The following is a 26,013-nucleotide window of genomic DNA, read 5'->3' on the forward strand; positions in this document are numbered from 1 at the left end:
CCATACTCACTCTTTATACCAGCATCTAAGTTTATTCCCATCATGGTACCCATCACTATCAAAATACCTGGTTTATGATTAGTTTACTTGCTTTGTATCTGTTTAACTCACAATGATTTAAAGTTTATGAACGTAGGAGCTTTATGTCTTGACTATGGACTGTCCTCAGGGCCTAGGACTCTGTCTAGCTCAGTAATTAGCCACTAATTATTTGTGAGTGAATGAAGAATGTTAAGTATGAAGGCAAGGATAGGACTTACCATATACTATTAGAACGGACAATATTAAAATTTAAATAAAACCCACTAATTGTAGTCTGAAATGTTGAATTGTAAAGGTAGATTGGAAAGTGAAATAAATTTGAAATCGTTCAGTAATAATATTTTGTAGTACTAGTGCATAATTGCTTGTAATAGCATCACAGGATCACAGCTGGCTTTTGCCTTCATATGAGTGGAATCATGTAGCATTTGTCCTTTTGTGACTGGTTTATTTCACTTAAAATGTCATCAAGGTTCATCCGTACTCTAGCCTATAACAGCATTATCTTCTTTTCTAGGAATGAGTAGTATTCCATTGTACTTGTTCACACATTTTCTTTATCCATTCATATATTGATTGACATTTAGGTTACTTCCATCTCTTGGCTATTATGATTTCAGAAGTTTTTAAGTTTTATGCAGTCCCATTTATTTGCCTTTGTTCTTTGGGCTTTTGATGTCATATCCAAGAAATCTTTGACAAACACAAGTATCATGAATATTTTCCCATTTAGTTTTAGGAATTTGCTAGGAGTCTTACAGTTTTAGGTATTATGTTAAGATCTTTAATACATTTTGAGTTAATTTCTCTATGTGGGGTAAGGTAAAGATCTAGCTTAATTCTTTTTCATGTAGATATATAGTTTTTCCAACATCATTTGTTGAAGAGACTGTCCTTTCCTCATTATGTAGTTTTGGCACTCTTGTCAAAAATCATTAGGGTACACAAGGGTTTATTTCTGGTTTTCTATTCTGTTTCATTGGTTTATATATCTATCTTTCTGCCACTACCACACCGACTTTGTTACTATTGCTTTGTAGTATTTTAGGGATATGTGAGACTGCTAACTTGAGCCTTTTCCTTTTTAAGACTATTATGGCCTTTAAGGTTCCTTGAGATTCAATATGGACTTTAGAACAAGATTTTCTATTTCTGCCAAAAATGTCATTGGTATTTTGGGTAGATTGACATCTTAAAAATATTAAGTCTTCCAGCCCATGAACACAGGATGTCTTCCCATTTACTGGTGTCTTCTTTAACTTCTATTACTAATGTGTTATAGTTTTCAGCACACAAGTCCTTTGCTCCTGTGGTTGAATTTATTCCAAAGTATTTTATTCTTTTTGATGTTATTATAACTGGAGCTGTTTTTTAAATTTCTTTTCCAGATTTTTCATTGTTAGTGTATAGAAATTCAACTGATTTTTGTGATTTTATATCCTGCAATTCCGATGAGTGTGTGATTGTGTGTGTGTGTGTTTTCATATGAACTAACTTAACTTGCATTCCAGGAATAAATCCCACTTGGTCGTGGTATATAGTCCTTTTAATTTCCTGTTTCTGTTTGCTAGTGTTTTGTTGAGAGTATTTTCTCAGACTTCAGAGATACTGGTCTGTAGTTTTCTCTTCCTGTAGGTCTTTGGCTAGCTTTAGTATTAGAATCATGATAGCAGCCTCACTGAATGAGCTTGGAAATAGTTTCCTCCTCTTCAGTTTCTTGGAATAGTTTGGGGAGGATTTTTAATTCTTCAAATGTTTAGTAGAAATCAATAGTGAAGCTCTCTGGTCCTGGGCTTTTCTGTGTTGAGATTTTCATTGCTAATTCAATATCCTTTCTAGTTATTGGTCTGTTAAGATTTCTCTTTTTTTCATGATTTAGACTTGGTAGTTTGCATGTTTCCATTAACTTATCCATTTGTTCCAGGCTATGCAATTTGTTGGTGTATAATTATTTGTTATTATAACTGCTTTTATTTCTGTGACATCAGTTGTAAGTCCCCTCTTCCAATGATAATTTTAGTTATTCGAGTTTTCTCTCCTTTACTCTTAGTGTAGCTAAGAGGTTGTCACTTTTGTGGATTATTCTGAAGAATCAACTTATGGTTTTATTTTTTTTCTGTCATTTTTCTATTATCTATTATGTTTAAGTCTTCTAAAATCATCATTATTTTCTTTCATCTGCTAACTTTTAGTTTAGTTTTTCAAGTTCCTTGAGATGCAAAGTTAAGTTATTGACTTAAGATCTTTCTTCTTCTTCCTTCTCCCTGCTTCCCTCCCCCCCACTGCTGCCTTCTTCTTTTTAATGCAAGTGTTGCTGGTATAAAGTTCCCCTTTACTACTGTCTCTGCATCTCATAAGTTTTGGTATTTGAGTTTTTGTTTTCATTTGTTTCCAGATACTTTCAATTTCATGTGATTTCTTCTTTGGCCCACTGGCTGTTTAAGAGTGAGTTGTTTAATTCCCACATATGTGTTTAATTCTCTCTTCTCATAGTGATTCCTAGTTTCATTACATTATAGTCAGAGAAGATAGTTTGTATGTGTGGTTTCAATATTCTCAAAATTAAGACTTGTTTTGTGACCTAACATATAGTTGGCCATAAGGAATGTTCCATGACATTTAAAAAGAGTGTGTGTTCTGCTGTTGTTGTATGGAGTGTTTTAAATCTATCTGTTAGGTGCATTGGTCTGTATGTCGTCAGATTTCCTGGTTCCTTATTGATCTTCTTCCTGGTTCTTATAGCCATAATTGAAAGTGGGGTGCTGAATCTTTTACTAATAACGTGTTGCTGTCTATTTTTTTTCCTTTCATTCTGCCAGTATTTGCTTTATATATTTGGGAGCTCTAACATTAGGTGCATATATTTTTATATCTTCCTGGTAAATTGGCCTTTTTTGTCATTATATAATGGCATACTTTTGTTTCATGTGACACTTCTTGTCTTAAAATTTCTTTCATCTTATATACATATGGCCTCTCCTGCTCTTTTTCAGTTCTCATTTATATGTAATAAGTTTTTCATCTTTCACTTTCAGCTAATGTGTGTCCTTAGATCTAGTGTGAATCTCTTGTAGACCGCAATTTGGATCTTTTGTTTTTTTAACTATTGAGCCAGTCTGTATTTGTATCTTTTAATTGAGGCATTTAATCCATTTACTTTTTTTTTTTTAAGAGAGAGAGGAAGAGAGAGAGAGAGAGAGGGAAAGAGAGAGAGAGAGACAGAGAGAACAAGAGAAAGCATGAGTGAGCAGACGAGGGGCAGAGGGAGAGAGAGAATCTTAAGCAGGCTACATATGGAGCTCAATCTCAAACACTGAGAATATGACCTGAGCCAAAACCAAGAGTCAGATACTTAACCTACTGAGCCACCCAGGTGCCACAATCCATTTACTTTTAAAATGATTATTGATATGGAGGGACTTAATATTGCCATTTTAGTGTCTTTTGTATGTCTTACAGTTTTTTGTCCTTTTTTCCCTTTCAATGCATTCTTTCATTTATTTTTTTGTGGTGACATATTTTGATACCCTTCTCATTTCCCTTTGTTTTTATTTATAAGATACTTCCTTTGTGTTATATAAAACATCTTAAAGCTGTAATAATCTATGTTAAACTGATGACAACTTCAATTTCATATAAAAACTCTACTTTTTTACATCTCTGTACCTCCTGAAAACTTTATGCTTTTGATGACACAAATTACTTATTTTTATATTGTGTATTCATTAACATAGCTTTATAGTTATATGTTTTTAAAAAATTCTCTATGATTTTTAAAGTGATTTATGTACCTACATTACAATACTCCATAATTATATATTTATTAATATACCTTTACCAGGTATTTTATATTTTTGTGCAGTTTTATGTTTCTATTTATTATCTTTTTGCTTCAGCTTGAAGGACTGCCTTCAGCATTTCTTATAGGGCAGGTCTAGTGGTGATGAACTTCCTTAGCTTTTGTTTAGCTGGGAAGGTTTTAATTTTGCCTTCATTTTTGAAGGACAGTTTTGCCAGACATAGAATTCTTGATTGTCAGTTTTATCTTTCAGCACTTTGATTATATCATCCAATTACCATGGAGCCATCAAAGTTTAAGCTGAGAAATCCAGTGATGATCTAGTAGGAGCTCCCTTATATATGAAGAGTCACTTTTCTGTTTTCAAGATTCTCTCTCTGTGTATGATTTTTCAAGTTTGATTATGATGTGTCTCTGTGTAGATTTTTTAAGATTATCTTACTTGAAGTTCCTTGAGCTTCTTCAATTTGTATGTCCATTATCTCCTCCAAATTAGAATTTTTTTGGTCATAATTTCTTCAAATAGGCTCTGCATTTTTGTTTCTTTTCTTTCTGGAACCTCCATATGCTTATGATGTTCTGCTTGATGTTATTACAAAAATCCCTTAGGCTAGCTTCATTTTTCTTCATTCTTTTTATTTTTGTTTTTTCAGCTTGGTAATTTTGAATGTCCTGTCTTTGAAATTACTCATTTTTTTCTTCTGTTTGGTTAAGTCTGCTCCTGTGTTCCTCAAGTGAATTTTTTCAATTCAGTTATTGTAATTTTCAGCCCCCAAATTTCTGTTTGGTTTTTCTTCATGATTTCTATATCTTTGATATTCTCATTTTTCTCAGTATCATTTTCTTTATTTCACTTAGTTGCTTAGTTGTCTGCCTGTACTCTCTTTTCATCCATTGAGCATCCTTATGGTGGTTATTTTTAATTCTTTGGTAATTAATATATTTCTGTTTAATTTCCTGGAGATTTAATATATTTCTTTGAACGCTGTTTCTCTTACCTTCTGTGGGATTTAGGCATTTGAAAAATCAATGACTTCTCCCAGTCTTTGTGGTCTGGTTTCATATCGGGAAGAAATCTTGCCTTGGATGCATCCTCCTTGGGCTTTTTCTTGTAATAGAATTGAAGAGGTTTGCCAGAACTACCCAGGAGCCTCACCTGGTGTCTGACTGCTGGACTGAGGCCTCTACAGTGCTGTAGCAAACTAGGCTGGAGCTCTTCTTAATGTTTTCGTGGGATACCGTAGTAGATTTTGCTGATTGACCAAATCATACTGATGGCTCTTGTTCTCAGTAGTCCCCAACCTGATGCCCATTTCCTGTCAGTGCTTAAATTTAGACAAGACGGAAAGTAGCTCCTGGGGCAATTCTCCCAATAGTCAAAATGTTGAATGTATTCCTAACCCTTCTTTTTTCCTCTCCAGGGAGAAGTTGGGAAATAGGAGCTTTGTCTTGATATTTTCTCTGTCTTAGGGGACAGGGCCCTGGTGAGTGGGTGCCATGAATTTTCTTGCTGGGCTTCCACGTGGCTGGCTTCAAGTTCACCTGGGGTACAGAGACCTCTTAACTGGCTTTTGGACTTCTCACAAAGGCAGCTATTAAGTTGGGTTCTTTGTGGGGGTAGGAGGATCTGGGGCTTCCTTTTCAATCATCTTGCTGGTATTGCTCTGTTATGCATTTTTTAAATTAATTTTTAATTTTTTTTAATAAACAGGTAATGTATTTTTGTCCCCAGGGGTACAAGTTTGTGAATCGCCAGGTTTACACACTTCACAGCACTCACCATAGCACATACTCTTCGCAATGTCCATAACCCCACCCCCTCTCCTGACCTCCCCCCGCCCCAGCAACCCTCAGTCTGTTTTTGAGATTGGGTCTTTTATGGTTTGTCTCCCTCCTGATCCCATATTCTTTCATTTTTTCTTTTCCTACCTCCCAAACCCTCCATGTTGCATCTCCACTTCCTCATATCAGGGAGATCGTATGATAGTTGTCCTTCTCCAATTGACTTATTTCACTAAGCATAATACCCTCTAGTTCCATCCATGTCATTGCAAATGGCAAGATTTCATTGCTTTTGATGGCTGATATATATATATATATATATATATATATATATATATATATATCACATCTTCTTTATGCATTCATCTGTTGATGGACATCTAGGTTCTTTCCATAGTTTGGCTATTGTGTGCATTGCTGTTATAAACATTTGGGTGCACATGCTCCTTCGGAGCACCATGTTTGTATCTTTAGGGTATATACCCAGTAGTGCAATTGCTGGGTCATAGGGTAGCTCTATTTTCAGTTTTTTGAGGAAGCTCCACACTGTTTTCCAGAGTGGTTGCACCAGCTTGCATTCCCACCAACAGTGTAGGAGGGTTCCCTTTTCTCCGCATCCTCGCCAGCATCTGTCATTTCCTGACTTGTTAATTTTAGCCATTATGACTGGTGTGAGGTGGTATCTCATTGTGGTTTTGATTTGTATTTCCGTGATGCCAAGTGATGTGGAGCATTTTTTCATGTGTCTGTTGGCCATCTGGATGTCTTCTTTGCAGAAATGTCTGTTCATGTCCTCTGCCCATTTCTTAATTGAGTTATTTATTCTTTGGGTGTTGAGTTTGCTAAGCTCTTTATAGATTTTGGATACTAGCCCTTTATCTAATATGTCATTTGCAAATATCTTCTTCCATTCTGTCAGTTGTCTTTTGGTTTTGTTAACTGCTTCCTTTGCTGTGCAAAAGCTTTTGATCTTGATGAAATACCAATAGTTCATTTTTGCCTTTGCTTCTGTTGTCTTTGGCAATGTTCCTAGGAAGAAGTTGCTGTGGCTGAGGTCAAAGAGGTTGCTGCCTGTGTTCTCCTCAAGGATTTTGATGGATTCCTTTTGCACATTGAGGTCCTTCATCCATTTTGAGTCTATTTTTGTGTGTGGTGTAAGGAAATGGTCCAATTTCATTTTTCTGCATATGGCTGTCCAATTTTCCCAGCACCATTTATTGAAGAGGCTGTCTTTTTTCCTTTGGACATTCTTTCCTGCTTTGTCGAAGATTAGTTGACTGTAGAGTTGAGGGTCTATTTCTGGGCTCTCTATTCTGTTCCATTGATCTATGTGTCTGTTTTTGTGCCAGTACCATGCTGTCTTGATGATGACAGCTTTGTAATAGAGCTCGAAGTCTGGAATTGTGATGCCACCATCTGTTATGCATTTTAAAGTATAGTAGGATCTCTCAGATACCATGCCTCTCATACCATTCTGAATCTTCTCATTGTTTAAATTTGTAATGCATTAATTTTTCATACCTGCTAAAATTCTATTGGTGAATACAGTTTGATATTCCCAGTTAGGTAGTAGAAAGGACAAGGTGTTATCATGAAAAACATTTTTAAAATGTGTCATTCCTGTAATGGCCAGTTATACTCATGCTTGGAGGAAAACTTACTTTAAACACTCAGTTTACAGATGTAGAAAACGAGCCACAGAAAATTTAAATTTTCACAAGGTGGTGTGGTGTTTGACTACTTCAGAGTCAAATTGATAAGATTATTAGACTTTGTGGATGCCTTTCTAAGTTCCTTTATCCTCTTATCACCAAACTCTTTTAAGAGGTGGAGATTTATATACCAATTGGAGTTCTGAAGTTGTGGTTCTGAGCTGTAGCACTAGTGTTCTTTTCATTTTTTTGAGAATATAAATTCTCAGACTGTCTACCTCAGTAATACATTTTTATCTGAGTGCATACAAAAATGGAATCTCACTGTTTGCCTTCTTTTATATTACTTATCAGGTGTGACACAGGTCTGAGGTGATAACAACTGTATCTTGATCTTTTAGCTATTGTTGGCCCACTTGAGATTACCCACTTACAGAAAGATTGGGAAAGACAGGGCTTTAGCGTTGGCATCTATAGTTCTGGGACTGGGAGAGGTGGGATTAGCTGTAAACCTTATAATGGAATGTCAGAACCAAGTTAACTGGCCAAGTAGGAGCCCTAATATAGTTGAAATGGGACCCACAATAGTGCTCTCAATGTTGCGGTTGTCCATTCTATGTACCTCTTCCCTCCCAAATTCCTTCACCCATTCCCCCATAACCTAGTATTCTTTTAGGTAGAGAATGGCATTTAAAAACACCTCTCTACTGACATGGTATACATGGACTTACTTTAAGACTCAGAGACAGTATTTGCATTTTCAGGAGTTTGGAAAGATTATTTGTGATGATGATGGTGATGGTGATGATAAACTGAAGTCATTTTTTCTTAAGATTTTATTTATTTATTTGAGATAGAGAGAGAGAGAGTGCGCATGCACACACAAAAAGGAGGAGGAGCAGAGAGAGGGAGAAACAGGCTCCCTGCTGAGAGGGGAGACTTAGAGGGCTAGATCATAGGAGTCTGGGATCATGACCTGAGCCAAAGGCAGATTCTTAATGCACTGAGCCACCCAGGTGCTCCCCCCCCACCCCCCGCCCATGGAAGTCATTGTTATCCAGAATTCCTTTAAGCCTCATTGCCAAAGTTAAGCCTCTGGGGAGTTGTGGGTGAACCCTGAGATTTTGCTCTAGTGAAGCTGCAGAATCCTGGCTGAATCACCTTCTCAATCATGTTTTTAAATTCCCATCTTTCAAATGGGAATGAGAATACTAGATATTGATTAGATGCAAATGCTTATTACCATGCAATGTAATAGATATTAATACTTTTGTCTATGAGCATCAGCAGGAGGGGAGGCAAAGCTTAAAGGGACATTGGCGATGGAGTGGGGAGTGAGGCTACCTAATGCGTCATCTTCCCCAGTGGTACTCTTAGTTCAGGTAAAGGAAGGGGGCAATAAATTGGAGGGGCCAACAGCAAATGAGTTCCCCCTTTTTCCTCAAAGGCAACAAAGATTAGAAGGGAGTTTATAAGCTACAAGAAGAGCCCTATTATTTAACCTCATGAGCATGAGTTGGTATTACTTATTTCTCTTTTATAAAATTCATTTGCAGATATTTAAATATTTCTCAGTATATTTAAATTTCTCATGATAAAATAGATTTTAAGTGACCAGAATGACTTTTAGACATAAATATTAATTGAAAGGCAACACATAGAAGATTTTGACATTCTTTCCTCCGTCAAACTGCAGAGGTTCCAGCAGTCATAGCAAACATTTAGGGAGCACCTACTACTTACTTCACAACAGTCTAACCACCCCCTTTGAGCCCCCATCATGATTTAGGTCCTATTATCAGCTCATCTTACACTTAGTGGGACTGAGGCACAGGGATGTTAAGTAAGACACCTTTCTGGATTACAGAACTGGTAAATGGCAGAGCCTCTTGGACAGCCAGGCAGTATGCTCTTCTGGCTGTGTTGCCTCACTTAGCACATTTGCTCAGTGTTCTTTGGGGTCCCATTCCTCCTCCCTCTTGTGACCAGTCTGGGGCCAACTCATGAAGGATTGTCTTTTGTGGAGAGCTATAATCACTTGGAGCTTTCCCTCACTCTGCATCTTCTATTCTTGTCAACACTTACTGCCCCTATATTCCATCTATTCTAATCTATGTTTCTGTCACTGCCTATTTCTTGCTTGTTTATGAATGAATATAAATGGTTTCATTTGCTCTCGCAACTCTCTCAATGCCACTCTCAGCGAGTTAATGCAATTTCCGTTGTAACAGATGCCTATTTCCAGGAGTACCCTTATCTTGGACAATCTTTTATCAGTCTTGACCAATTGACTACTACTTGCATCAATCTGTGGTTGTCATCAGGTTCCAGGGGACATTTGAAATTGATTCTTCCTGTTGTAGTTTGGAATCTCATGTGAACATTTAATGTGTAAAATCCATTTAAATATAATAAAACCACCATTTTCAGGAACCATAGTTATCCAGTATACAATGAGTACCTACAGTGTACCAGGAACTGTGGCAGATGCTGTGGGAAAGGGTGAAACTGGATTACCTGTAGACCCCTCTTTCCAAGGGCCAGCCCTCATTGGGAATGTTAAAGGATGCTCATGTCCTAAAAGTAGCAAATAACCTAACAGTATGTATATTCAGAGAAAGGTTATAGATCTTTTTCTCTCAGTTATTACATGTAAAATAATTTTTCATAATAGACCCCAGGCACTTAGTGAAAATTTGTATAAGACTATCTTCTATAAGAGATATTAATCAAATGACTGAGAAAAACCAAATGATTATTAGTAGGGTCCTTGTGGTCTCTGAGGCCTACCACTTCAACATGCTGGGTATTTTGTGTAAATCTTTAATCTCATTCCTTCTGGGATGGATTCCTGCTCTTTTGCCTTTCCCAGAGGAATTGACGCCATGATGCCAACTCACCCAGGGTCTCATGAACACACATTGCAGCAAGCATAACTCCTCTGTTTTCTACTGGGTTTTTTGTTTGTTTGTTTGTTTGTTTTAGTTTTCTCCTCCAATTCTTCTAAAGTAAAACTTGCTGTCATAATTTTATGGTTTTAGAGAGGAATGGGGTGCTTTGGTCAGTAAAGCATCTGACCTTATTTTGAGGCATCAATGATATATTTGATTCATTGAATGGCATTGGTGGTCACCTCTAGGGCCCAGAACCAGAACAGCAAACAGCAAATTTGGCAGACAGAAAAATGAAAGATGTTTGTTAAGATTTATATGTAACGGGGAAGCAGTAAACTGGTGGCAGATTATACAGAAATGTTTTTATTACCTGTTTAATGTTTTTTAGCATTGTGGACAGCTGCTAAGAAGTACTCACTTATGATACATCAATGCAGTCCCTTAACAGATAACTTGTTGGGAATTTTGGAAATGAAATTTGATTTATTTTTCTATTTACAAGAGGGGCTGGATTTGTCTAATAGGAATCTTATTCTATATTAGATGTGCTTTTGGATGTCAAGTGTCAAAAAAATAGACTTTCTTGCATTGAAGCAACCTAATTTACTTTTTATCATGACAGCTTTCCTTTTGTGTCCACAGTAAATAAGACAAGCTTTAAGCAGCATACTGAAAAGCAAAACTCAGCCATGTACCCTTAGGTTCATCAGTAGACAGACCCACCCTAGACCTATACTCTTCCCCCAGTGAGGCCACTTTGACAGGTGCCATTTTTTATCTGTGCATCTGGGTCATCTTCTCAGCTCCTGACTGCTAATTATTATTATTATTTTTTGGAGTATGAAATGTTTCTTTTTTTATTATTTTTTAAATTTTTTAATAAACATATAATGTATTATCAGTCCCAGGGGTACAAGTCTGTGAATCACCAGGTTTACACACTTCACAGCACTCACCAAAGCACATACCCTCCCCAATATCCATAACCCCACCCCCCTTCTCCCTACCCCCCTCCCCCTGCAACCCTCAGTTTGTTTTGTGAGATTAAGAGTCTCTTATGGTTTGTCTCCCTCCCAATCCCATCTTCTTTCATTTATTCTTTTCCTACCCCTCAACCCCCCCACATTGCATCTCCACTTCCTCATATCAGGGAGATCATATGATAGTTGTCTTTCTCCTATTGGCTTATTTCGCTAAGCATGATACCCTCTAGTTCCATCCACGTCATTGCAAATGGCAAGATTTCATTGCTTTTGATGGCTGCATTGTATTCCATTTTGTATATATACCAGATCTTCTTTATCCATTTATCTGTTGATGGACATCTAGGTTCTTTCCATAGTTTGGCTATTGTGGACATTGCTGCTATAAACATTCAGGTGTACATGTCCCTTCGGATCAGTATGTTTGTATCTTTAGGGTAAATACCCAATAGTGCAATTGCTGGGTCATAGGGTAGCTCTATTTTCAATTTTTTGAGGAACCTCCATGTTGTTTTCCAGAGTGGTTGCACCAGCTTGCATTCCCACCAACAGTGTAGGAGGGTTCCCCTTTCTCCACATCCTTGCCAGCATCTCTGACTGATAATTCTTGAATACTTGTTCTAAGAGGAGGAAGCCCATGGTTGAGTGGAGAAAACTAACCAAACAGGTCTGTGCATTGGTTTTGTGACAGAAGCAAGTAGAAGTGCAGTCTACATTATTGCCTTTTAGGCCTTATACCTCTTTTAAGGGAATGAATGTGGTTGACCCCGTCACAGCTTACCCAGTGCATCTTTTCCACATTCCTTTATGCTGCACAGTTTATGAGTTTGTGATTCTTCTCAGATACACTAATTCTGAATTTATAGGAAATAAAGACACCCAAACAGGCATGATATAATTAAAAAAGAATTGAAAACCGAACACATTAGCCCTATTTTATACTTTTTGAATTGTATCTTCCTCCTTTCACTCAGAAAATCACATCCTCTCCCCCTCTCTCCCCACTTCTAGCTTTTTCACTTACGTGTAACTCTTCATCCTTCTATCAACTACCCAGAGCTTAATCTTTTTTTTTTTTTGTGGTAAGATATACATAACGTGAAATTTACTATCTTGTCCACTTTTAAGTGTAGAGTTCAGTGGTATTGTTTTGCAACCGTTACTGTCCACCACCCATCTCCAGAACTCTTTTCATCTTGCAGTGCTAAAACTCCACACCCATTGAACACCCACCCTCCTTTACTTCCTCCTTTAGCCTTTGGCAACCTCCATTCTTCTTTCTCTCTTTGTGAATTTTACTACTCCATATACCTCATAGAAGCAACTTACAATGTATGTGCCTTTTTTGACTGACATATTTCACTTATTATAATATCCTTAAGGTTCATCCATATTTTTTTTTAAAGATTTTATTTATTTATTTGAGAGAGAGAGAGCATAAGTGAGGAGAAGGTTGGAGGGAGAAGCAGACTCCCCATAGAGCTGGGAGCCCGATGCGGGACTCGATCCCAGGACTCCGGGATCATGACCTGAGCCAAAGGCAGTCGTCCAACCAACTGAGCCACCCAGGCATCCCAAGGTTCATCCATATTGTAACGTGTCATTGTATTGTGTGTATGTATATACAAACACACATGCATATTTTAATTTTACATTTTATATTTATAATTTTAAGATTATAATGTTTTGATATCTTAACCCCACCCCCCTTTTTTTTAATTGAGGAGAGACTGCTCCTCTGGGCCTAGCCAGTTCTTAGAGATAGCATAGGACTTAGCTAGGAGCATACCTTTGATATGCAGGCTAACCAATCCAGAGCCATAATCCCTCTCTCTGGCCCTTACACTGCAGGAACCAATATTATTCTGCCTTAATCATCCCCAAACCACCAGAGATCACAGGAATTATTCAAACTATTCAATCCTAATTGTTTATCCTGCCTTGCTGTGTCTCTCCTGTGGAAACCCCATTTATGATCATGGTATAAGTGCCTTCTTCTGCCTTTCCCTGGCTTTTGTCTTCTGATATGGTGGTATCTTTCCCATGTGACCCTGCAAGGCATATCTCCAGTCTCTAGGACTTGTGAATGTAAGGAACTTTGTTATCTGAGCATTTTGTCTTGTGGCTACATGTGACTGACCATCACATAAAAGAAAACAAAACAGTGAAAATCTTCCTTTCTAAGGCTAAATGATATTCCATATGAATACACTGCATTTGTTTTATCCATTTCTCCCTCCATGGGTACTTGGGTTGTTTCCACCTTGTTGGCTTTTGTGCATAATAGTGCTATTAACATGAGTGTACAAATATATGTTTGATTTTAATTCCTTTGGGTATATCAGAAGAAGTGGAATTACTGGGTCATGTAATTCTATGTTTAAAATTTTTTTTTTTTTTTAAAGAAGTGTCATACTGTTTTCCACAGTGGCTGTGTCATTTTACATTCCCACCATGAGCAAGAGTTTCAGTTTCTCCACATCCTTGCCACCATTTGTTGTTTTCCATGGACGTGATGTGGTATTGTAGTGGAGATGAAATAGTATCTCATTGTGGTTTTGATTTGTACTCCTTTAATGACTGGTGCTGTTGAGCATCTTTTCATGTGCTTAATGGTCATTTGCATATCTTTGAAGAAATGTCTAAGTCCTTGACTGTTTTTAAATCAGGTTTTTTGCTTATTTGTTGTTGAGTTGCAGGAGTTCATTCTATGTTGTGGAACCATGTATCAGATATGTGATTTGCAAATATTCTTTCCCAATCTGTGGGTTGCCTTTCCTTTCTGTTGACTGTTTCTGATACACAGAAGTTTTTAATTTTGATGTAGTCTAATTTATTTATTTTTTGTTGCCTATACTTTTGGTGTCATATCTAAGAAATCATTGTCAACTGCAGTGTCATGAAGGTTTTATCCTATGTTTTATTTTAAGAATTTTGTAGTTTCTGGTTTAACTTTGGGTCTTTGATCCATTTTAGGTTAATTTTTATATTTAGTAACATAAGGGTCTAACCTACTTTTACATGCGAATATCCAGTCTACCCAACACCATTTGAATGGTCTGGCCTCCTTTGTCAAAGATTATTTGGGGCGCCTGGGTGGCTCAGTGGGTTAAAGCCTCTGCCTTCAGCTCAGGTCATGATCCCAGGGTCCTGGGATCAAGTTCCACATCATTGGGCTCTCTGCTCAACAGGAAGCCTGCTTCCCTTCCTCTCTCTGCCTGCCTCTCTACCTACTGGTTGGTCTCTGTCAAATAAATGAATAAAATCTTAAAAAAAAATTGTCAAGGCCTATTCTTGAGTTTTTGAATTATAAACCTTGAGCCACTTGTGAACAGTCTCTTTCCTGGGTTCCATTATCAGAGCCACTTTCTTAAAAGCTCCGTTTACTTTAGCATGATGCTGCTTAAAAGGATATTTGCTTAGAACAGTTAATTTCCCGGTGCCCGAGTGGCTCAGTTGGTTAAGCAATTGCCTTCATCTCAGGTCATGATCCCGGAATTCTGGGATCGAATTGTGCATTGGGCTTCCAGCTCCACAGGGAGTCTGCTTCTCCCTCTGACCTTCTCCCCTTTCATGCTCTCTTTCACTGTCTCTCTCTCAAATAAATAAATAAAACCTTTAAAAAGAAAACAGTTAATTTTCCCCTAGTTTTGTGTGCACACGTGTGCATCTGTATGTGTGTGTGTGTTTGTGTGTGTGTGTGTTTTCCAAACTGTTATCCCTTAAAACCTTCATTGCACTAATGCACTGAATACTGATTTAGTACTTCCCACTTCAAGTTGTTAAGGCTTTATGTCTCTAGGTCTTTTTTTAATTTAATGAGATTAAGAGCTCTGGAAGCCTAAACTCTAATACCATAAAATAACCAAAAAAGTCTCTTGCAAAAAGTAGGTTCTCAGTTGATTGACTTAACACAGCCTTCTGTATGACATCACCAAAGGTTATGTGGTATCTGGAAACAGAAAACTTGCTGAATCCAGTGAAGTTGAAGAAACGTGCTGCTTACTATTTATAGTAGTTAAAAAATCTGTCTAAAATGAAGAGCAGTCCTTTTAGGAAATGTAACCACCATATACATAATACATAGAATGGTGTTGGTTTGTTTTCCAAAATGCCAACAGCTCTTTGAAGCTAATATAATTTGGTTATCCTGACAGATGTTAGAGTAGTTGGCTCAAATTCATAATCATTGTTTTCATTTTCATAGAAGTCTGGAAAACGGCTTGGGCTACAGACTGCTGGGTATGCAATTTATTGAGACTGCAAGCTCACAAGTGTCGCTCATAGTTCCGAAAGTAGAGTGCGGAAGTCCAATTTGTGAATGATAGGTTATTTAGTGAAACTGAAGGAAGCTTATCGAAATAATTGCAGATACAAATACTTTAATATCTGAAATGATTTGTTTCATATGCAAAGGTTCAGGGTCTTGTTCCTGTTCCTCTGAGGAAGAAATATTCTAAAATTGGTGATGTCATTCCCTTTATCAGTTGCTAAGTGCAAAGAAGGGAACCTCCTTCTTTCCAAAAGGCATGAACCTCTGACTCAGATGTTGGCCAGCTCTGCAATCTCATTATTGGTCTCTGCCAAGGAAAGAGAAACTGGTTTTCTTTAAGGGGAAATTAACTAATTTCACCTCTGATGCACAATGTTGGATTACAATATCTCACCTATAAATTTTATGCCATCGTGGTTGAAACTGTAATTCTTTGACTTACGAAAGTGTTATTCATTTATTAATTATAGGATTTTAAATTTGTGATACATTACGTTTCTTTAGGTTTTACAGTAACAATAATCAATATTCCTTATTCTTCTTTGATGCGTGCACTCTCCAGATCTTAGCTTTGAGTCATTTTGTTAGGCAGAACAATTAGTTAGGCAGCCAGGTGATGGCTAACCATCTCTGATATTACTCATCACTGGGAGGCTTGGTTTTATAGAAAATGTTTGTAATAAGTTGCTTATGCAGTGTTTTCTGTCATTTAACATTTATCATCTTAGGGGCGCCTGGGTGGCTCAGTGGGTTAAGCTGCTGCCTTCGGCTCAGGTCATGATCTCAGAGTCCTGGGATCGAGTCCCGCATCGGGCTCTCTGCTCAGCGGAGGGCCTGCTTCCCTCTCTCTCTCTGCCTGCCTCTCCATCTACTTGTGATTTCTCTCTGTCAAATAAATAAATAAAATCTTTTAAAAAAATAAAAAAAAAAAAAAAAAACATTTATCATCTTATATTTTCTTTGCCATTTAATCAGCTTAACAAACATTGCAGGATATCTTTACAGTCATCTATTCCTGGCAACTTGCAGGGTATAAATGTCCTATTTTCCAAGAATTTGTTAAATACAAGTAAGAATTTCTCATCCTTTGAGAATTTTAAAAAGGAAGATGGGCAGGATTTGAATTGCAACTGCAAGGCAAATCCAAAAGAAAAATCCACCCCTTTCCCACATACCCATGAGGTGTTAGTGCATGAGTCAAAGGAGGTTGAATACTTCTTTCCTCCATCTCTCTGACACAAGGTGTTAACACACATGTATTTTTCTCCACAGTAAAACCAACTGTAATTGACGTTGACATCTATGTTAACAGCATTGGTCCTGTGTCATCAATAAACATGGTAAGAAGCTCTTTTCTTCTCTGATCTGAAGACCTTAATATTAGTTCTTACATTCTTGTTGTGACTTTCTGTTTGAGATTTATCATGCAAGTTTAAACTCACAACTGACTTCTTAAATCAATAGCATTGATTGGTAGTTTAAATATTGAAAATGGTTAAGAAAAATCATGCAGTGGAGTTTGTGATGCTAAGTGAGATGTTAGTGAGACATGGCTCTTAAAAGACATCTCACACTCCACCTTCTCCACACACGTATTTAATGCACATAGATTTTCAGGCAAGATTCTTTGCAGTTGTGCAGTCATTGACTACTTCTGGTTTCATTACTATTAGGAATAAATATAAATGACAGATTTTTAACTTTTGGTTCAGTTTTTCAAGACCTCAAAGAGCTGCCTTTTAGTGTTTCTTAGGAAAGGATCTGAAATTACCCAGATTATACTTTGCTCTTCAGTTTGAACTCTGGGGGTAAATAAAGTGCCTTATTTTTATTTATTTATTTATTTTGGCAGGAGAAAGTGTGGTATCAAGTAAGTGATTTTCCTGAGTAGGGTATTCTCACAGATTTAGAAGGGAAATGAGCTTCAGAAGTAACTGCAGTGTGAAAGAAGGCCTTCCCTGTAAAAAGTGCTTAGCTATGAGCAAAGTGTTGGAATGCTGGAGTATATTAGCATAAAAGTGTCCCAGGAGGTGCTGCAGGCTGGTGTCTTGGCTCCAAGTGGAGTGTGCAAGGTTTCAAGAGCATGTATTGGCATTTGTGGACCCAGTGATGGCAGGAACTCTTGTATGCTGGGGGCCTTCTTTGTACTTTACTGCTGCACACTGGCTCCTGGATTTGCAGGGAGTGGAGTGAGGCTGAGGGTGGGGAATTGCCAAAATGCTGACTTAGATGCTGTCTTTTCATTGCAATGTTCTGTGGTTAGAAATAATCCCTCCAGAATTAGTAGCAAAAATCAGTTCTTTTCATTGCCAGATATTAAAAGTGTTCATCTTTTCTTTGATGATATAAAGTTTTCTATGTAGGGGTAAAATTATATTTATGGGTAACTCACTTAAAAAAATGTCATCCATAAATTAAGGATGGGGCACTGGCAAAACGGTGGGTATTAAGGAGGGCACGTATTGCATGGAGTACTGGGTGTGGTGCAAAAACAATGAATACTGTTATGCTGAAAAGAAATAAAAAACAACATGGTGAAATGAATAAAAAAGAATTCAGTTCACACAGCTTATGGGCTGCAGATTGTAAAATGTAAATTGTAAATGTAATATTCCCTTTCCTTGATAAGTAATGAATCAGTTGACCGAATAAAGACTGTAATCACTTCTCAGTTCATTTGTTTCTTATTCTGGAGTTTTATTTTCTTACATCAGCTTCACATTATTCATTACCCTTAAGTCTAAGACTAATTTATACCCAACACTAAAAAAGAAGTGCCTCCATAGAGATATAGTTAACAAAATTATTTTAGAAAGAGGTACTTGTATTTGTATATTGTAGGGAGTTTCATGAACTCCTATAACTTCATTGCCCAGGATTAAGCTTTGCTATTGAATTGATAAAAATTTCTGTCTGGAGGTCATAGCTTCAGAGGAAGAGGCAAAGTAAGTGACAGTCATGTACAGAGTGATAAGGACTCTGCTAATTGGCAAACACCCTCTTGGGAAAGCTGGCAACATTTGGAATAGATTTCTCTGATGAAGCCTCAATCTGAAGCTTGATAGATAGGCAGGTGTTTGCCACATGGGATGGCGAAGTCCTCAAAAGATGTCGGGAAGACAGGTGTGTGACCTGATTGGGGGGATGAGGGGCTAGTGTGCTGTTTGAAAAGGCAAGGGAGTGGGATATGGTTGGGGAGCTCTTGGACCTTCCTGAGACTGAGGCCCGAAACGTTTATGAAGAGTTGGGTTTCATCCTTAGTCAGACGTTGGCATTTGAGAAGTGTATTGACCCACTTCCATCTAAGATATGTATGGGTCAAATTTCCTAAGATTGGTTCATATCCATCAAGATCTCTAGTTAGACCCTTTCCTCCATTTTAAAGAGAGAGAGAGTAAGTGAGAGAGAGTGAGAGAGAGCTCGCAATTGCATGGTATACAAATGACAGTGATTTAAGTGGTGCATAAACAGTGTATCTTGGAACACTGAAAAAATAAAGTTAAATTAAAAAAAGGAAAAAAAATCATTATTTAAAATAATCCACTTTGATCCCTCATCAAGAGGGGATGAATGATATTAAAATGGTCTGAGGTGTTGTAAGACCTGAGAAAAATTCATGAGCATCAAAACCATTTATGTTCTGTAGCAGACACACCAAAATACTACTGTTATATTTTTAATAAATGAGATTAAGTAGATAGCTTTTCCAGTTAACCTCTCACTTAAAAAAAAAAAAAAAATATCCCAGGGGCGCCTGGGTGGCTCAGAGGGTTAAAGACTTTGCCTTTGGCTCAGGTCATGATCCCGCAATCCTGGCATTAGACTCTCTGCTCGGTGGGGAGCCTCCTTCCTCCTCCGTCTGCCTGCCTCTCTGCCTACTTGTGATCTCTGTCTGTAGGTGAATAAATAAATTCTTAAAAAAAAAATAGCCTGAATATTGTGAAATTCATTTGGTCCAATTTTTCTTTCTTTCTAGGAGTTAACTACTGCAGTGAAAGGGTAGACCAATAAATGTTGGTTGCCTTTTATTTTTAAAAGTGAAGCAAGTATCTAAGCACCACTGGGCAAGCTGAACGATAGGAAATGCATTGCTCTGGAAATAATGGCATGTTTATAGACCGTTCTCAGCAGAACTAGAGTTGTCTAGACGATCTCCCTGTTTCCAAGATAAATATTAATGTACTACTAACTTATGTCAGCTAAGCAAAGCATAAAGGGTAGGCAAAGTTTTGATAGAGAGATAGCCAGGCAGGCAAAGGCTTGTTTTATGGATATATAGCTCAATTAACCAATCTAGGTATATACAGGTACATTTGAATATTCAATTTGTATGTTCTCTGGGATGAATTTCTCTATTTCCTTTTTTTGTTTGTTCAGTAAACATTTGACATACAACTATTGTGTGTCATGCAAGGTGCTGAGTGCAGCTTAAGACAAAGATGAGTGAGAGGAGTAAGTTTAGATTCATAAACAAACTATGATGGTACATAGGGGGCCAGAACAGAGATAGATTCAATGCCAAGTGTCCCAGAAGGACAAATATCTCATAGCCCCGAGGGATGTTTCAAGAGGTTCATGAATCAAGAGCTTCTGAATTACTTTCTTTTTAAATTAAATGTTTAATTTTTAGAAAGACTTATTTTTTTTAGAGCAGTTTTAGGTTCATAACAAAGTTGAGAGGAAGGTAGAGAGATTTTTCATATACCTCCTGCCTTCACACATGTGCAGCTTTACCCCTCATGAATATCAACCCCCTCATCCAGAGTGGTACATTTGTTACAATCAGTAAACCTATACTGACTTATTTATCACTGAAATATTCTAGTTTACGTTAGGGTTCACTCTTGGTAGTGTACATCTGTGGATCTGAACAAATGTGTGAAGATGTATCCACCATTATAGGATCATACAGAATAGTTTCACTGCCCTCAAAACCCTGTTGGTGAAGCTGCTTCTTAAAGGATGAGCATTTCTAACTTGGAAATTTCCAAACTTCTAAATTATTTTTAATAGAAATTGTGCATCATTTATTTCAAGACTAGGAATCTAAAGATCAGGAGAGTATGCACATTTATTTATTTATTTTTTTTTAAAGATTTTATTTATTTATTTGACAGACAAAGATCACAAGTAGGCAGAGAGGCAGGCAGAGAGAGAGAGAGGAGGAAGCAGGCTCCCCGCTGAGCAGAGAGCCCGATGCGGGACTCGATCCCAGGATCCTGGGATCATGACCTGAGCCGAAGGCAGCGGCTTAACCCACTGAGCCACTCAGGCGCCCTGCACATTTATTTTTGAGTGTTCCCCGTAAGCAGCATTTTAGGAAAAGAACAAAGAAAACTAATGCTTTGATACCTACACTGTGGTATTGACCTCATCTCCTTTGATCATCACAAGGTCATGGTAGAGAAGATACTGCTCTTTCCACATAGTATGTTTGTAACGATTATGTAAAGCTCTTGAAGATGGAGATCCCAGAGCAATGATTCCAACTATGATCAAATGCACTTCTGTAGTCAATATTGAAATACAGCAGTAGAACTTACGGAGTTTCAGCTTTAACTTAGAAGTTGAGAAGATGAGGTCTCAGAGTTAGAGTAATGTTAGAATTATTTTCCTTTTCTTTAAAAAAATAAATAATAGACTTTATTTTTTTTAAAGCAGCTTTAAAAATATGTTTTCAGCTTTATTGTGATAGAACTGACATGTAACAGTGTTTAAGTCTATAGTTTACAACTTGGCAATTGGATATATGTATATTGCAAAATGAATATCACAATAAGGTTGGTTAACACCTCCATCACCCCACATAGTTACTCCCCCTTTTTTTGTGATGAGAACCCTTTAGATCTGAACAACTTTCAAATATATAATACAATAGTTTAACTATAATCAGCATGCTGTATGTTAGATTCCCAGAACTTATTCATCTTGATGCTGCAGGTTCGTACAATTTGACTGGTACATCTTTCCATTTCCCCCACTCCCAGACCCTGACAGCCATGATTCTACTCTGTGTTTCTATGATTTCCATTTCTTTAGACTCTACATATAAATAATATCATACAGTATGTGTCATTCTCTGGCTTACATCATCTAGCATAATTTTAAATTTATAGAAAAATTGGGCAGAAATCACAGAGAGTTCCCATATGCCCCCCCAACACACATACATACAATCCCTTTTCCTATCATTAACATCTCTCATTAGTATGGTACATTTGTTACAATTGTTAAAAGCATATTGATATATTATTATTAGCTGAAGTCTGTAGTTTATATTAAGGTTCACTTTTGGCGTTGTACATTCTATGGGTTTTCAGCAATGTATGGTGGCATTTATCCTCCATTGTTGTAGCACATAAAATATTTTCACTGTCCTAAAAATCCTCTGTGCCCCACCTGCTCATCCCTATGTTCTAACCCCCAGCAACTACCAACACTTTTCCTGTCTCCGTCGGTTGCCTCTTTCAGAAAGTCCTACAGTTGGAATCCTAGATTATGTAGCCCTCTCAGACTATTTTCTTCACCTTTGTTTTAAAGAGAACCAGTGCCAAGTCCTCTCAGGAAATCCAAGACACATAGTGATAGAGTCAAACGTGATGTGACTGTAATATCTGGTTGTGATGATGTGTTGCCCAGAAATGAAGGGGCTGTTGTACAAGTCCTGAGGGCAGGGCAAACATCACCAAAGTATGCTCCATGGCTTAGAATTATAAGACCTGGGGGAGGATGTGCAGCCAGGAGGAGAAGGGGAGAACATGGGCCCAGAAGCTTCTCGTCATGTCTATGAACCTCATCCCATCCCCTCTTGCTTTTGGCTATAGTTTTAAGAGGTGAAGCTAGGTGAGCATGTGGAATCATGGAAGCCCAAGAGGGAGGAAGGTGAGTGAATTCCATTACAGAAAAGTCTGATATGACTACAGGATGCCCATTGCTCATTAAAATTTTTCTGAAGGCATCTAAGCTCAGGAAAGTCCAAAGGAAGTGAAGCCTGCAGTGCCCCGAAGACACCCTTGTTCTGGTTTTCTTTGTATTTATCTGCTCAGGGTTTGTAGCAGTTTTGCATCTGTACTTTGATACCTTTCATCAGATTAAAAAAATATATATTGGCTGGTATTTCTTAAATCTGGCTTCTGCACTATTCTTTCTCCCTCTTCACTCTCTAATACTCCAGTCACATGCACATGTTTAATATTTCTCCTACATTCCACTTGTCCTATATGTTTGTGGTCTTTTTGACATTCCTTTGCTCCAAGCTTCAGTCAGTGGAAAGGCTTCCAGCCTACCTTTCAGCAAACCATCACTCCTCATCTGTGTCCAGTTATCTCCAAAAAACATCTGTTGAGTTCTTAATTTCATCTCTAAAATTTTAATTTGATTGTTTCTAAGTTAGTTCTCTGGTGAAATTCTCTGTCTTGCAATCTATTTCCTTGAACACATTAATTATTAAATGTGGCTGATAGCTGTAGGATCTGGCTATATGTGGCACCAGTGTTATTGCCTGTTCTGTTGATAGGTCCCATTTTCTGATGTGCCTGATAATTTTGATTATGTGCAGAAATTTGCAGAGGCTTCAGGTGATGTTGTCTCTCATGTCTGGATGTCACAACTGGTGTGGTCTGGTCTGCAATCTTCCTGAGGTACTGTTGGGCTCTGTTTTTCTCCTACTCCAGGGCATACCTCCCCAACCGTCTCAAGTGAGTTCCTGGGATGCTTCCCAGGGCCACTCTAAATGGATCTTAAACTTTAGTTTTTATAATTTTATAATTTATAAATTTATGATTTTGACCAGAAAATGCCAACAGTTTTGCTCTTCTTTTTAAGCCATTTTAATGACTGCTTTTTAATTTCTTCTCTATGTGGCTTAATCAGTAAATGTATTGAGGGCAAATGAACGTTGTATGGCTCACTTCCCCACTATTTGTTTTCTCTGAAATCTTAACCTCTCATATTAAGACTCCTTGACTTCCCCAAACTTCACTTTTGCCTCAAGCTCTACTGGGTTCTGTATTCTTAGCAGCTGCTCTCCACCCAGCTCCTCCACATCACGCACCACACTGCCAGGAAATAGGTTCTGGGGAGATGACTGCAAGTGGGAAATCTGGTCTATCATGGCCAGTCCACTTTCTCACCTCCTCAAATTGATTATTATTATTTTTTTCTTTAAAGAGGTAGGGAGGGGACGGAGGGGCAGACAGAGAGAGAAAGAGAACCTTAAGCAAGCTCCATACCCAGCATGGAGCTGGACATGGGGTTTAATCTCACAACTCTCAGATCATGACCTGAGCCTAAATCATCAGTTCAGCGCTTAACTGACTGAGCCACCCTAGTGCCCCAAATTGATTTTTTAAATGTGCATTTAAATTTGATTTTTATATGTGTATTTTATCTAGCTTTTTTGTATGTTCTTAGTGAGAATGTTGGTCTAGGACAGGCAATTTCCATCATTGTCATCCACATTTGGTTTGAAATTTTAAGATTTCTAATAATCAGCAAGGAAGTGATTTGGAGCCAAGAGGGAGACCCTAATGAAATATTACTGTAGGGTTTTTTTTTTTTTTTCTTGTTTTAGTGACCTCCCTGATTGCCTTCAGATTAGTGAAAAAGAGGAAGTTTTTTAGAGTCTAGTGTCTACGATTTCCCTATATAATGACTCTCCAAGAGAAATTAGAGGAAGTTAATGATGTCTTTCTTATAGCAATGTTAGCTTTAGAAGATTAGAACTCTTGTCTGTTATGTGTTGTTTAAAAAGAAGGTCTTACAGATGTGGTTTCAATATTCTTTTAATAAGTGAAAAATAATACTTAACACATACAGCTTGTGCATTTGAGATCTGGTTCATCACATGATAAAAAGCCATTTTCAAGCTAACAGCAGTAGAAATAATAGTATATAAAACATAAGCTTTATTAAATAAATCAGTAGAATATACTGGAGAGCGGGCACCTGGCTGGCTCCGTCAGAAAAGCATGTGATTCCTGATCTTTGGGTCTTGATTTTCAATCCCCATATTGAGTGTAGAGATTACTTATACAAACAAAACTTTAAAAAAAGAAAAAGAATACACTGGAGGAGCCACACAGTGTAAATGATGATGATTTCTGGGATTTAGAAAATAATCTCCAAGATTGAGAAAGATGATGACATTTAAAGACTTTTTCAACTTGGGATCCAGCAAGCCTCATTCTGTAGCAGGTATCCACTTGACTTTGAGCCCTGATGCCAACACCCACTTCTCTTTTTGATTCCCCTAGTATTCAGTCCAGATGCCCTGATAAGTGTGTATCAGATGAATGAAGGGACAAAAATCATTTCGCTCTCTGTTTGTCCACATACATATCTGTTAGTATATATTTATGTGTGAGCAGATACACATCTTTCACACTGCAAACTTTGCCATGCCTTTAGGTTACAATTTTATTAGTTACTAGATTAATTTCTCTTTCTCTAAAAATATTAGCTAACACTTTTCCAGTGTTTCCACTGTTGTAAGAAATTAGTCCTAATAATAAACCTGTGGAGGACATTGATATCATCACCCAAGCTTATGGCTAATGGAACTAAAGTTGTAACCCTCATGTCCTATCTCAAAGGCTGTCCATCTGGGAGGTGGTAGAACAATCACTCACTCTTTGAAGTAAAAAGGTCAGTGTGAGCTATTCTAATAGACGGATCTTAAATGTAAAATCAGTGCATTTTAAACTTATACTCTATGTCTTGTTTTCTTTGTCCTCCTGTTTCTTGGAACTTTTCACCATTTTATACAAATGTTATTAGAGGTACTCCCTGGTAGGATGGGACATTCATGTGCATTGTGTGAATAGATGTGAACTTTTCAGTGATGTAAGAACAGTGTAATATCTATAATGATAATAAAGCATCTGTCCTTTGTTAGTGGTGATCTTGCACACAAATTCCTTCAAATGTATGAATAGCTTCTTATTTTTTTCATCTTGCACTTTTCCATTTCTGTTGTGTACTTCACAATTGGTATCTGTCATTCTTCACAATATGGGCTCCATGATGTACCTCTGAAAAGAGCACCTTCTTTATGTTGTATATAAAAAGCATTTTCTGAAAGGGTGGGCCATTGAATTGGGACTTAATATTAAAGAATCTGAAGAAGTTCTTGCATCTTACGTCGATGAAGTACCTATAAGCCCCCACACAGGTCCAACTTGCCTAGAGGCAGAAAATAGCACTCAGTTTGCTATGGCCTTATTTGCACCTGTGGTAGGATCAGAAGGACAGGTATGTTGTGCTGAAGTGTGGCTTCAGGTGGCAGGGTACAATTATTGGCTCCTAAGAGGAGTTGGTCACATGTATCTTCCAGAGAAGTCCCTCCTATAGCATTATGGAGGATGACAGTAGGGACTGGGCAAGGCTGAGTTGGAGAAATATCTGAGGATTATTGTGTAAGCCCAGGGTGAGAAATGTGAGTCCTAAACTTGAATAGTAGTGGTGGGATATAGAGGTGAGTGTGGACTTGAGAAATGTAAATTTCCAGACATGAAGATTGACCTCATGCAGGCATTAAAGAATGGGAGAAGTCAAGGGTGACTCACAGCTAACAAAGTTTGTTAATCCA

General features: G+C 37.6%; 1 protein-coding gene across 1 annotated transcript in view; it reads left to right on the top strand.

Annotated features, from left to right (window-relative positions):
* The window catches only part of GABRG3 (gamma-aminobutyric acid type A receptor subunit gamma3), a 659,887-nt gene that overhangs the window by 32,877 nt on the left and 600,997 nt on the right, over positions 1–26,013 (top strand). The window contains exon 3 of the mRNA XM_059180244.1: positions 16,698–16,765. Coding sequence (XP_059036227.1) covers positions 16,698–16,765 — 68 coding nt within the window. The remainder of the gene's footprint in view (positions 1–16,697; positions 16,766–26,013) is intronic.

Source organism: Mustela lutreola, chromosome 7 (genome assembly GCF_030435805.1).
Source record: "Mustela lutreola isolate mMusLut2 chromosome 7, mMusLut2.pri, whole genome shotgun sequence".
Lineage (NCBI taxonomy): Eukaryota > Metazoa > Chordata > Mammalia > Carnivora > Mustelidae > Mustela > Mustela lutreola.